Source organism: Rhagoletis zephyria, unplaced genomic scaffold (genome assembly GCF_001687245.7).
Source record: "Rhagoletis zephyria isolate East Lansing unplaced genomic scaffold, Rhagoletis_zephyria_1.1 Rzeph_scaffold_00328, whole genome shotgun sequence".
Taxonomy (NCBI): Eukaryota; Metazoa; Arthropoda; class Insecta; order Diptera; family Tephritidae; genus Rhagoletis; species Rhagoletis zephyria.
Genome location: NW_016157412.1, coordinates 25,580 through 38,082, shown reverse-complemented (window position 1 = coordinate 38,082; position 12,503 = coordinate 25,580). Strand labels below are relative to the sequence as shown.

Genomic DNA, 12,503 nt, shown 5'->3' with positions numbered 1-12,503 from the left:
AGATCCTGCAAATAAACCGCTAACAGCCTGAGGTGGCGTCCGCTAATCTCCTAATCCACCTTGAGCAAGGTAGAGCCGACATAGTCCTGATCCAGGAGCCGTGGCTAAGCAATAGCGGTATCTCCGGCATCAGGACGCCTAATTTCAAGCTGATGGCAAAGAAAATAGCAGGCAGACCAAGATTCTGCATGCTCACCAGAAACGAATTCAAAGCACTGATCCTACCTAATTTCAGCAACGAGGACATTGTGACTGTTAGCCTGGATAGCGGCGCCAGAAAGCTCTGGATTATGTCCGCATACATGGCGCATGACGACGAGGTGGAACCACCTCCATTACTGCTACGTGAATCCACAGCCGAAGCGAGGCGATGGAAAGCCGACTTAGTGATTGGATCAGACACAAATTCGCGACACTCGTGCTGGGGAAGCTCAGATATCAATGCAAGATATGAGGCACTTTCTGATTATATTCTAAGTGAGGACTTATGTATTTGTAATAGAGGAAGCGAACCGACCTTTATCACCGCGGCTAGGCAAGAGGTCCTTGACCTACCCTAGCCTCGTCTTCTGTAATATCCCGCATTTCCGATTGGAGGGTTCTCAATAATCACTCCCCTTCGGACCATAGGTATATTCAGTTTTTTCTGAACGAAGTTCGTCCAACTAGTATCCCCATTAGAAATCTCAGGAGAACAAACTGAGACCTATATAGTAAAAAACTGCGGGAACTACTCCCAGAGGATCCCCAGGAGAACTTAATTACCGAAGGCTCGATTGATGTTACGCTGGAGAAGTATAAATCAGCTTGTAAGAGCGCCATCGAAATATCATGCCCGCTGAGTAGGCCCGGGGCAAAGTCCGACCAAAATGGAGGACGGTGGAACTCTGAGAACTCAGGGCATCGAGTAGACGCCTTTCAACAAAGCCAGGAAGAATGGACAACACTCCGACTAGAGACTCGATAAGATCGGGCTGGGCATCTATAAGTACGAGATAAGAAAGGCCAAAATCGAGTCATGGAGAAATTTCTGCGAAGTCGTAGAAGGCTGTAATGAATCATTTCAATTTAGGCGAATCCTCGCGAGGAATCCCGTACCTTTGGGATACTTGTGGGACGAAGAGGGAAACTGGGCGATGAGTGGAGAGAAATCGCTTAAGCTACTCCCTGACACTCATTGCCCGGAAAGTTCTGCACCGTGTTAGCCCACCGGTGTTGGAACAGGCGACTGCCTCCGGTGAACTACTGGAGAGGAAATTGCCTCTTTCAAGCCTTTCAAGTCCCCTGGACCCGATGGCATCATTCCTCCGCAGCTGCAAAAAGCTGTGGAGGTCTCTTGCTGCTGGCTCACCCCTATCTATGCGAGCTGCTTAGAAAGAGGGTACATCCCTGGGGCTTGGAGGAGTGCAAGGATCACGTTCATCGCCAAAGCAGGAAATAAACTTCATGTATCCCCGAGGGACTTCAGACCAATCAGTCGCTCATCTATCTTGTTGAAGACTTTTGAGAGACTGGTTGACCTGTACATAAGAAACAGGATTCCTGTTAAGAAAAAAGATTTTGTAGTAGGTACCTTCTTTGATATCGAGGGGGCTTTCAATAATGTCCTGCTTGGGGCGATAATAAGGGCCCTTGCTAAGTTCGGAGTCGAGAGCTACTTAGTTAGGTTCATCTCACATATGCTTCACGAGAGAACTGTCACAGCGGATTGGGTCATCGTCGATTGAGCAGACGCACCCGCAGGGTGGTAAACGATGTCCTGGAGGAGTTGGAAAGGAGAGGATGCCGGGTTATTGCCTACGGGGATGACGTGGCACTCATCGTCAGAGGAAAGTTCTTGAACACTTTGTACGATCTTATGCAAAGGTACATAAACGTGGTCAAAAATTGGTCCGCTAGCTCGTTCTTTTTACCAGGAGGTACAAAAAGCCTCATGCCCAGCTCTTCTCAATAGGGGGTGTTCCACTTGTTCTCTCTGACAGGGTCAAGTTCTTGGGCGTGATCATGGACGGGAAGTTGTCATGAAAACCTAATGTTGAGGAACGAGTAAAGAAGGCATCGGCGGCTCTCTACTGCTGCAAGACTGCCATGGGTAAGTGATGAGGCCTTTCCACAAAAGTGATGCACCGGCTATATGGAACCATTATTAAGCCAATAATGTTATATGGGGTCATTGTGTGGGGGAGCTCACTGGAAAATACCTCTCAAGTTAGAAAGCTAGAGCGCGTACAAACGGCGGCCCTCGTTGGAATCAGCGGGGCGCTCTGGACCACTCCTACTCTAGCGCTAAACGCTATGCTCAGTGTCGCCAGGTATATTGGAGGAGCACTTGAAAGCGCCTCCTAATGAAAGCTCCTCCGGTGCGGAGGGCTAGGGGGGAGCCAGACACGGGCACTCGGGCTGGCAGGAAGCTCATTCTCGTCCACGGCTTCCAGCTTGGCGTCCTCCCTAACCTCCGCCACCAGAGACAGTGCAGACTTATATAGATACGCCGACCGCTTGTCGGCGCAGACAATCCTTTTGTGGACGCCATGATTCGAGCCACCATCCTCACATCGCGGAGGTGGACCAGGGTTTCCGCTGACCACCCTCAGAAAGACATAGGAGAAGGCTGCTGCCACGCGCCTCCAGTTTTCCCTTGACATGGTGCCATCTCCTCTGCTTCGATCGAAGACCCCCAAGATAATTGATCCAGCCCGCTTAACAATTTCGCTGAACAGAGCAGGCGCACTCCCATACCTGCGCGGGAGCTTTCTCCCTCTTGAGACCTTTGTCTCTTAGGACCTGCAGAAGGCGCACTCGGTTCTCTTTTCGTCGGGTTCTTAGCTCTCTCCTACAGGCCACACAGCACCCCTTTGGCCCAATCGAGCATTTTCGTATGTTTCTCAGGTAACTGAGAAGCATCCTCACCGCCTGTCGGAGTAAGCCTCCCGGCCCGACGATACCTGCCGTTGAGGCATTCCCAAAGGCTTCTTGTGGAGAGCCTTCGAGGACAGACCCCGCTCTGGTGCTGGCGATTCCGTCCTGCACCCCCCTAAATCGCTCGCTCAATCCGGCCCCTTGCCTAGAGACCCCCACGTAGTCCGGTTCTGGCACTCCTGCCATCCCGGTGGCGACAGCATCTGCAGGGTTTTAACGGGAAGGGGGCAGTTGCGGCATTAGCCCATTTTCTCTATAACCTTTTATCGATTTTTACCAAACTTGGTTCAATTAAATCATTGAGTTTAACTCATCATCTTATCGAAAATGATTGAAATCAGGAAAAACACCCCTGCTTATCATGCAAAGGCAGTTTACAGAAAATTGAGACGACAATATTTGATATTTGCGCCGGGTATGTAGAGTACGGTTTCGCCCAAACTTATACTCCTTTACTTGTTTCTAATTATTTTCCTTTATAAATGGTACATAAATTTACGAATTAAGATAGGTATTTTTGTTAAAAGCTGTGAAATAAGACTGTATGAGGTTATTATTCATTTTTAAACAATCAAATATATTTAAAATAAACGACTTAATCTTTTATCAATAAAAAAAGTAATGAAAAACAGATTGATAGAAAATGTGCTAGTCCAATTAAAAGAACAAAATCATAAAAAGAAAATGTGGTAAGTTCCAAAAGAGCCTATAAGTCTGTTTTGAAATTGGCAGATTATTGTTACTGAAACAAGACGATCTAAGGAAGAAAACTGCATTTACAGATTAGGAAAATATTAACAACAAAAAAAGTTAGACGGTTTTTTGTCCCTCCTGAAAAATTAAAAAAATGGACTTAGCACGTTTGCGAACGTTACGTTTCATATTTACTTTATTTAACAAACATTTATTATGAAGAGCAAAAACAAACTCTTATGTCGCTTTTTTTGTACACATCGTCGATTGTTTCTGTTTTCAGATACCAGCAATAGTCCGCTAGCGTGCTCAGTTTTTTTTTATTCTGAAATCTTTTCTTTTCCGCATCCATTTCCTGAAGCATCCTCTCGCCTTGTTCGCCACTTAATTGGCTCAAGTTTTCAGGAAAATAAGTTAAATGTGCATGTAGAAAATGAATTTTGATTGCCAACCTACACCCCATTTCAAAACATGTATCAAGAAACTCGTCAACAACGTTAGCGTAATTTTCACTTCCTTTATTGCCTAGGACATTTTTGGTTAGGCAAATGAAGCTGTCCTATGCTTTTTTTCAACTGGACTTAATTTAGATCCAAAATCTTCATCTTTCATTTGCGAATTTGTGGTCCAATAAATATCCCTAAAGTTGAAGATTTACTATATATTAGAGCTCTCGATTTTGTTCGCACATTTTCAAACAGCCCGGGTATATGAGCAGCGAGTACTCGCACACTTGTTCAATGCTCATTACTCGAAAATTTCCGAGCATGAGCTCGAGCAATTCGTGTTTTTTCGAGTAATTTGAGCAATGTTTTTTTTTATTATATTGACATTTTTGGTAGCAACTTTTTAAATTTTTCAAATTATTGATATATAATGCAAAGATTGTTACGTTGGTATTTAATAATATAGTTTATTTAACATGTATTAGAAAGCAGCTGCTGACAAATACAATTTACAAATTTTCTTTTGTTTATGAAATTGTTCAAAACTCGAAAATTTTGAACAAACATTTGAGCAGTTGAGCAATGAACGAGTTTCGAGCGAGTATCGAGCTACTCGCATTGCTCGATATCCGGGTATCTAGAGCTCTACTATATATAGCATCCTCGTTCGATTTAATATGATTAGTACCTTCTTTTATTTTTGCTTCGCATAGCCTAGGAAATATACCTCGAATGTATTGAAAACCGTCGCTGTCAGTATTGAGTTTTTTGAAAAAATTGTTTCATATAACCAATTTTGAGATGGAGCGGTGGCAATATAATTTTTTCCAGTAGTATCAGTGGTATCATGAGTACATTTTTCACCCGCTTTGAAACATTTTTCGTCGAGGCCACTCTTTTCTTTCGTATTTATTCACCGCTGGACTATTCCACTCGCAAAATTAACAACGGTACTTAACATATCCTCCTTGTATTCCTATTAAAATTGATAAAACCTTTAAATCACTGACCACTTGCCATTTATGTGTCCCAGACCCAATGTTTCCAAGCATTTGTTCCATTACAGTGTTGGACTCCTTCATATCAGTGGTATATGCTAGAGGAATCGACGGAATTTCATTTTTGTGGTGGAGCAACAATGCCTTTAAGCCTTAATATATATACATATATTTAGAAGAATATTAAAATAAAATCATTTGATAAAGCTGATGCCAGATAAACTTTTGCTTCACTTTGCTTTGACCGATAAGAGAAAATGTATGAGAAAGCATGAAATATGTCACGTAGAACTTTTTAATTTCAGCGCCAAGCTTAAAGATGGGCAACTCTTATCTTTTCGGGCGCTTTAACAATCAGCTGATTGTAATTATTCTTTCTTTTACCAATTCCGCCGCCAAAGACTTTTGCAGAAAAAATCAAGGTAAATATAAAAATTAACTAGAATTGGTACTTAAAACATAGATTTTAACCTTTCAGCAAGTAAATAATGGAGGAAAGGATAATCGAAACCATGAAAACGCAGCCATGCCTCTTCGACAAGAGATCGCAATTATTTCGCAACAAATATTTGAAGTAGTTTCAGGTAAGTACCCAGTAGAAATCGGTTGCATGCATTCATGAAGAATACTTGCTATGTGAGTGAATTAGTGTGAGCAATTCATGCGTAGTCATGAATTTCCACAAATAAATTCAAATCTAGCGAACTGCAAGCGAACGTACGTTGTCGTTGTTTTAATACATTTCGTGATAATTTTGAAGCGGAATTTTTGTAATATTTTCAGTCTTGTACAAAAATTTTAGTGAACGGGCATGGTGTGCGATAATATTTTCAGCACTAACGGGCTTTTACAAGATAAGCATTTGCATATGTAAATGCTACTTTTTTATATGTCCCCATATATTAAAATGTATCAGAAAATTAGCATTTACATATGGGGATACATATCTTCTAAGAATGCTTTAATACTGTTCGATTAATGCGTTTTTGTATGTTTGAAATATTAATACAGCCATGTGCACACAGCAGTATGGTTAGACTACGCATACGCTCTGAGAAACCTGAGAAACCACGCGTGTTAAATGGAAATGAAGGTTCACTTATACTGGCATGTATACACAGCAGCAAGCTCATGCCACCAACAGCGATGTCGTATGCATCGAGCTTCTACTGGGTGGTTTCTATTTCCATGTATTGGCCAATTTACTATCTGGGGATGAGTACTAAAGTTTCTTTTTCAATAGAGGAACATTGTAAGAGCAGATAGAAGTCACTGAGTGGCAGGTTCGTGAGAGAGATAGCCAATAGAAAACCTAAAGCGTCCGTCAAAATCAGCACTTCTCCTTTACTTCAGTCAATAGTCCGTCCGACATGACTTACGTAACGTAGAGGGATGCCACAATGAAGTATTCGATGCGTGTAAACAAATCAGCTGATTTCTATTAGCGGCAAACGTTCTTATAAAAGCAGAAAATTTTTCGGTGTCCCATTAAAAATTAAATATCCCAAAGCAAAACTTCGAAATGCAAAAAATTCAAATAATAATTATTGTGCTTCTGTTGTTGGAAGCCAGTGAGTGTATTAAGAGGCTTTATGGCAGTCGTAGATGGTGGGTGCGACCTTCCCTGCGGGATCGGGACACGTGGCTTCTTCACTGCAAATTTTCGATTCCAGGAGGAATTTAAAAACAATGTTAGGATGGAGAAGCAAGTTTTCGACTTGCTCCTTAACTTGATTAAGGAGAAAGTTACAAAAAATTTTAATAGGCCGTCCATTTCGCCAGAATGCCGCCTATATTTAACGCCCACGTAAGTTTGTATTTATTTGTATTTATTGTACATATCTATATATAATTTATGTAATATATATATCTGTGGCATATTATTAAGGCAACTTATCATGAGATAAGCCATTATCTCTTTAAAGCGATATTTCATTGGGTTCCCAAACAACGATTAACTAGCCATAAAATGCCATAGATATGTACACAAACTCGCATGGGAAACTAACATCAGTTTTTGAAAAATTATGTATGTATATAGATATTTAGCGCAGCAGTTTCATTATTCTGCCTTTAAAATAGGTCTCTCCACAATGAAAGCAGTCGTTGGAGAGACGTGTGATGTCTTATGGGAAGTACTTGGTCCAATTTATTTATGGGTTCCACAGAAGAATGAATGGAAACGCATTGCCAACGATTTTTATTCAATGTGGGATCTACCTAATTGTGTTTCCGCTATTGACGGCAAACATCCTTACTAATATTATAAATCCGAAAGTGAGTTTGTTTGTTTGCTACGCTTTAACTACTCAACCGATCATCATGAAATTTTGTACACTCCGGTCATTTAGGTCAACTTAAAATAAAGGATACATTTAATTTCGATTAGACAAACGGAATTTTTCATACTGCATTTCTCAGGAAATATTTTTGGTAGATTACTGGAAGTTGGTTTGGAGATATATAAAATCATTATTTGCTCATGGATGAAGGCTGCCAGGTTTTAAAAAAATTAAATTCAACTTCAATTAAGGGAGTTTTTTATTTGAAAATTATATTAAAAAAATGGATGCCAAGAGGCTTAAAAATTCTGTCGTTTGAATATATCGTTTAAAGGGTTGCCATATGTTTGCAAAGTCTAATTTAAATTAATTATACGCAAGCTATCTGACTCACTTTCAAAACCATTTCGACTGATACTCATCCTTACTAATATTATCAATCCGAAAGTGAGTTTATTTGTTTGCTACGCTTTCACGCTTTAACTATTCAACCGATCATCATGAAATTTTGTACACTTCTGTCATTTAGCCCAACATTAGGATACATTTAATCTCGATTAGGAAAGAGGGCGTGGCACCTCCCATACAAACGGAATTTTTCATACTGCATTTCTCTGGAAATATTTTTGGTCGATTTTTTATTTTTATTTTTTTTCGTAGGAGAGGGAAATGCTTTATGCACTGGCCGGGGGCGCTAGTCTCTAAACTACCTTCCCCGAGTGTGGGACTCCCACCGAAGCGTGTTGGGCTACCCACTAAAACCCAAACTCCCACCGCCCGCGCAAGAATCCCGCATCTGGCACCGCAATTCTGCATGTCTTCAGATGCAGGAGCGCGCTGTTAGAGCCTTGGGGCTGCTCTTTTGTAGGGGCGTTTCATTCGGGTGTCCTCAGTAGACAACCGTCCTCTCGTTTGCAGCGGAGTACGAATTTCACGTATCTCGCAACTGCTTCCCACTTTTCTGCGCTGGAAATCATTATCCCAACTATGTTGTCCGGAGTAATGTCTCCGTGTCTTTCTTCCAACATTCTGCGCGAAATCAAGAAGTGTTCGCAGGTGAAGAATGTGTGGTACACGTTATCTTCGACGTTTCCATAGTAGTGACAGAACGGTGAGTCCACCCTTCCCATTCTATGAAGATATTCTCGGAAGTAACCATGACCGGTGAGGAATTGCGTCAGGTAGAAATCGACTTCCCCATGTGGTCTGTTCAGCCATGTTTGAAGGTCGGCTATCAGGGAGTGTGTCCATCGACCTTTTGTGCTCGCGTTCCAGTTTTGTTGCCACTGCTGGATCAGTTGCTCGCGCGCCCTTGCCGCGGCAGCTGCTCGACCTATCTCGGCACTGAGATTGTAAATCTCTTTTCGCTCGCAAGCAAGTAGCTCAATTAGCATGACGCCAGAAATAACTAGAACCGCATCTGCGGACACTGTACGGTATGCAGAGGCAATGCGTAGTGCCCCTCTGCGCTGGACCGAAGACATTTGAATCCGGTATTTTTGGACTTTCAATGCGTCAGCCCATATTTCTGCCCCGTACAGGAGCACCGATTGGACCGCTGTCATCAGAAGCTTCCTGCGGCATGGCTTCGGGCCGCCCACGTTTGCCATCAGCCGGCTTAGAGCCGCCGTGCTCTGCGCAGCTTTTTCACATACTCCATGGATGTGTTCCCAGAATGTGAGTTTGCTGTCAAGCTTCACCCCTAGGTATTTTGTAGACCTAGAAGTCGTCACGGGTTGAGGTCCGACCATTATATTTATAATTGTTGGGATCCGTTTCCTGGTGAGAAGCACGATCTCCGTTTTGGCTATAGCCAATTTCAGACCATGAAGACCCGGGCCCTAAGGCAGCTGTTGTTCATGTTAAGCAGGAGATCGGGGCTCGTTTTCGCTGCTAACCTGATTGCCTTCGATGGTATGCCATCTGGGCCTGGAGCCTTGCCTGCTTTCATGCTTCGCAGGACTAGCTTCAGCTCGTCTGTCGAAAACAGTGGTGCCTCGGCTTGCTCCTCGACGAACACTGTGTCGGCTCTTAGTGGGTGTGTGGGAAATAGCGCATCCACTATATTCTTAACTCGGGCCTCATCCATCGCCTGTGATGATGTATGGAACTTTTTCATCACTATTTTGTATCCCTGGCCCCAGGGATCGCGATCCACTTCGTCGCATAGCGCTTTCCAGCAGTTCCGTTTGCTCTTCTGTATCTCGGCCCCAAGTGCTTTCTTTGCGCTTTTGTAGGCTGCTGCTCTGGTCAGCGCCTCGGGTCTACCACGAGCGCGCNATGATCGACTTCCTCACACAGGGCTTTCCAGCAGATCCGTTTACTCTTCTGTATCTCGGCCCCAAGTTCTTTCTTAGCGCTTTTGTAGGCTGCTGCTCTGGTCAGCGCCTCGGGTCTACCACGAGCGCGCGTTGCGAGTCTCCGCATTCTATGGCAGGCCCTTCGCAGCTCAGCAATTCGGTCATTCCACCAGTATACCTGCTTTTTACCTGACCATGCTCTCCTCTGTGGCATTGAGGCTTTGCATGCCCGGTGAATGCAGCGCATAGTTTCTTCGACCAGCTTAGTACAAGACTCCCTGTTGTGGATCTCTCNGCTTTTACCTGACCATGCTCTCCTCTGTGGCAATGAGGCTTTGCATGCCCGGTGAATGCAGCGTATAGTTTCTTCGACCAGCTTAGTACAAGACTCCCTGTTGTGGATCTCTCCCGTTGTGGGTGAAATGCCTTGGGAATCTGCTAGGAGTGACGTATCGAACTTGCGAACATCGACCCTAGACGGGTTCCATCCTGGTTTCCTGCGAGGGATACTACGTGTTTGCCCTCGCGTGATGTCAGTGACTTGGAAGGTGATGTAGTTGTGGTCGCTACCACTCAGGTCTTCCATCACTCTCCATCCGTCAGCCCTTNGTGTTGTGTCAGTGACTTGGAAGGTGATGTAGTTGTGGTCGCTACCAACCAAATAGGCTTGCTGAGACCAGGGTTATGTCAGGGATAGAGTGTCCAGAACCCGGCCTTCGATATGTAGGGGTCGTTCCGGTGTTGAGGATGGTCAGGCCAATGCGGGCTGCCATTTCAAGGACCAGTCTTCCCCTGGTGTTTGTTTGGGGCATACCCCATTCCACGCCTCTTGCGTTGAAATCTCCAGCAACAATTATGTGGCCGGTTATATCGCGCAATTCGTCTTCAAGGTCTTCGAGCTTTCCCCTGAAGACAGGGACTGTGTCGTTTGGAGACAGGTAGCAGCTCACCACAGTGATTTGCGCCATTTTAACCCAGACGTAGCAGCGTCCTACCCCGCTGCTCTCTGCGCGATGGTTGGNACCCCATTCCACGCCTCTTGTGTTGAAATCTCCAGCATCAATTATGTGGCCGGTTATATCGCGCAATTCGTCTTCAAGGTCTTCGAGCTTTCCCCTGAAGACAGGGACTGTGTCGTTTGGAGACAGGTAGCAGCTCACCANCCATTTCAAGGACCAGTCTTCCCCTGGTGTTTGTCTGGGGCATACCCCATTCCACGCCTCTTGTGTTGAAATCTCCAGCATCAATTATGTGGCCGGTTATATCGCGCAATTCGTCTTCAAGGTCTTCGAGCTTTTCCGGGAAGACAAGGACTGTGTCGTTTGGAGACAGCTAGCAGCTCACCAGAGTTATTTGTGCCATTTTCACCCAGACGTAGCAGCGTCGAGCCCCCTGCTCTCTGCGCGATGGTTGGGGTTAGCAATCCATACCGCGGCCGAGCCTGATTGGTCAACATGCCAGGTTTCCTTTGTTCTATAGGGTTCACTGATGATGACAACGTCTGCTCTTTGTTCAAGAACCAATTGGTCCAGCAGGTCATCAGCTACCCTACTCCTGCTCTTATTGCTTTGTATAAATTTAATCATGTTCTTCCAAGCTTTGTCTTAGCCTCAGCAAGGGCATCCCTGAAGGCTTTGCACGCTCCCGACCCGGGCAGGTGATTGGCATTTTTCTGTCCATCTTATTAAATAATTAATATTAAAGATTATTTGATGTGAGTCCAAAAGTACACATAGTATCGCAGAGAGAGGTTGCCATGTTTAATTGTTAGGTACGTTTGTCTACTTTTAGGTAAATTTTTTTTTGGCAATTGAGTACAATTTGAAAATTTAATTCTTGTCCATATTGCGAAAATGTATTTTATGACGTCAGCAAATAGGTGAATGCTGTCAAATCGACGAAGGATAAGCGCTCCGCTGATGGCGCCAACTATATTTTCTACATCGTGGCTTTGATATAAATACATATATACATACATACAACAAGCGTTGACAACAATTGGAGATAGAAAACTAACTCGAGGCGAGAGGTAACTATTGTCTACCGTGTAAAGAGCTTGTAGAGTACGGGATAGAGAAATGTTAAGATTTCTCTATTTTGTCTCTAGCTAGAATGAATATCTCCTAGAGTTGCTCTACCATGCAAACTTAATTGAGAGAGGAGATTTCTATTTCAGTAAAAATCTAGAGAGATTTATCTACCGTGTACGCTTAGCTTTAAAAAGTTATAGTGTGAAAATATTTTGAAGATGGTTAAACAAATTTTAAACCTCCTGTTTTTGAATTGAGTTTTCTTGAAATAAATTTTACTCTATGTAGCACGCAAAAATTTCATACACTCAGCGAAGCGGATGAGGGCGATCTAGTATAAATATATTTTGCCTGAACAACATCGGCCCCTTTTTATAATTATAAGGGTAACTATTCAATAGTTCTTCTGGCAGCCTGTGATGCAAATTATACCTTTACTGCGGTAGATATTGGTGCATACAAGATCTGTACATAGAAGGTCGCGCAATCCGAGAAATAACAAGTAAGAAACTCTAAGTTCGGGCGGAGCCGAACATTAAATACCCGGCGCAAGTATTAAATATATGTTTTTTAACCTTTCCGAAAGCTACCGCTAGATAGTAAGAGTAAATTAGCGTCCTTAAATTTCGAAATATTTCAGTTTCACGCATTTCTGAAATTTACCGTTATATGAAAAGCGGCCGTAATTTAAGTCCGATTTCAATAATTTTCAACGTTTTGTTTTTATGTGGCAAGGACAATAAAAATACCAAGTTTGGTACAAATTGGTATAACGGTTACCGATATACATATATGTATGTGATCATAAGTGGGCGGTGCCACGCCCATTTTCCAA

General features: G+C 43.3%; 1 protein-coding gene across 1 annotated transcript; it reads left to right on the top strand.

The window, feature by feature from the left end:
- Positions 1–6,069: 6,069 nt before the first annotated feature.
- On the top strand, positions 6,070–11,124 carry LOC108359029 (uncharacterized). The gene is made up of 3 exons (XM_017610654.1): positions 6,070–6,088; positions 10,314–10,654; positions 11,048–11,124. Exons 1-3 carry the CDS (start codon positions 6,070–6,072, stop codon positions 11,081–11,083), a joined length of 396 nt encoding a protein of 131 aa, XP_017466143.1. The 3' UTR covers positions 11,084–11,124.
- The last annotated feature ends 1,379 nt before the right edge of the window (positions 11,125–12,503 follow it).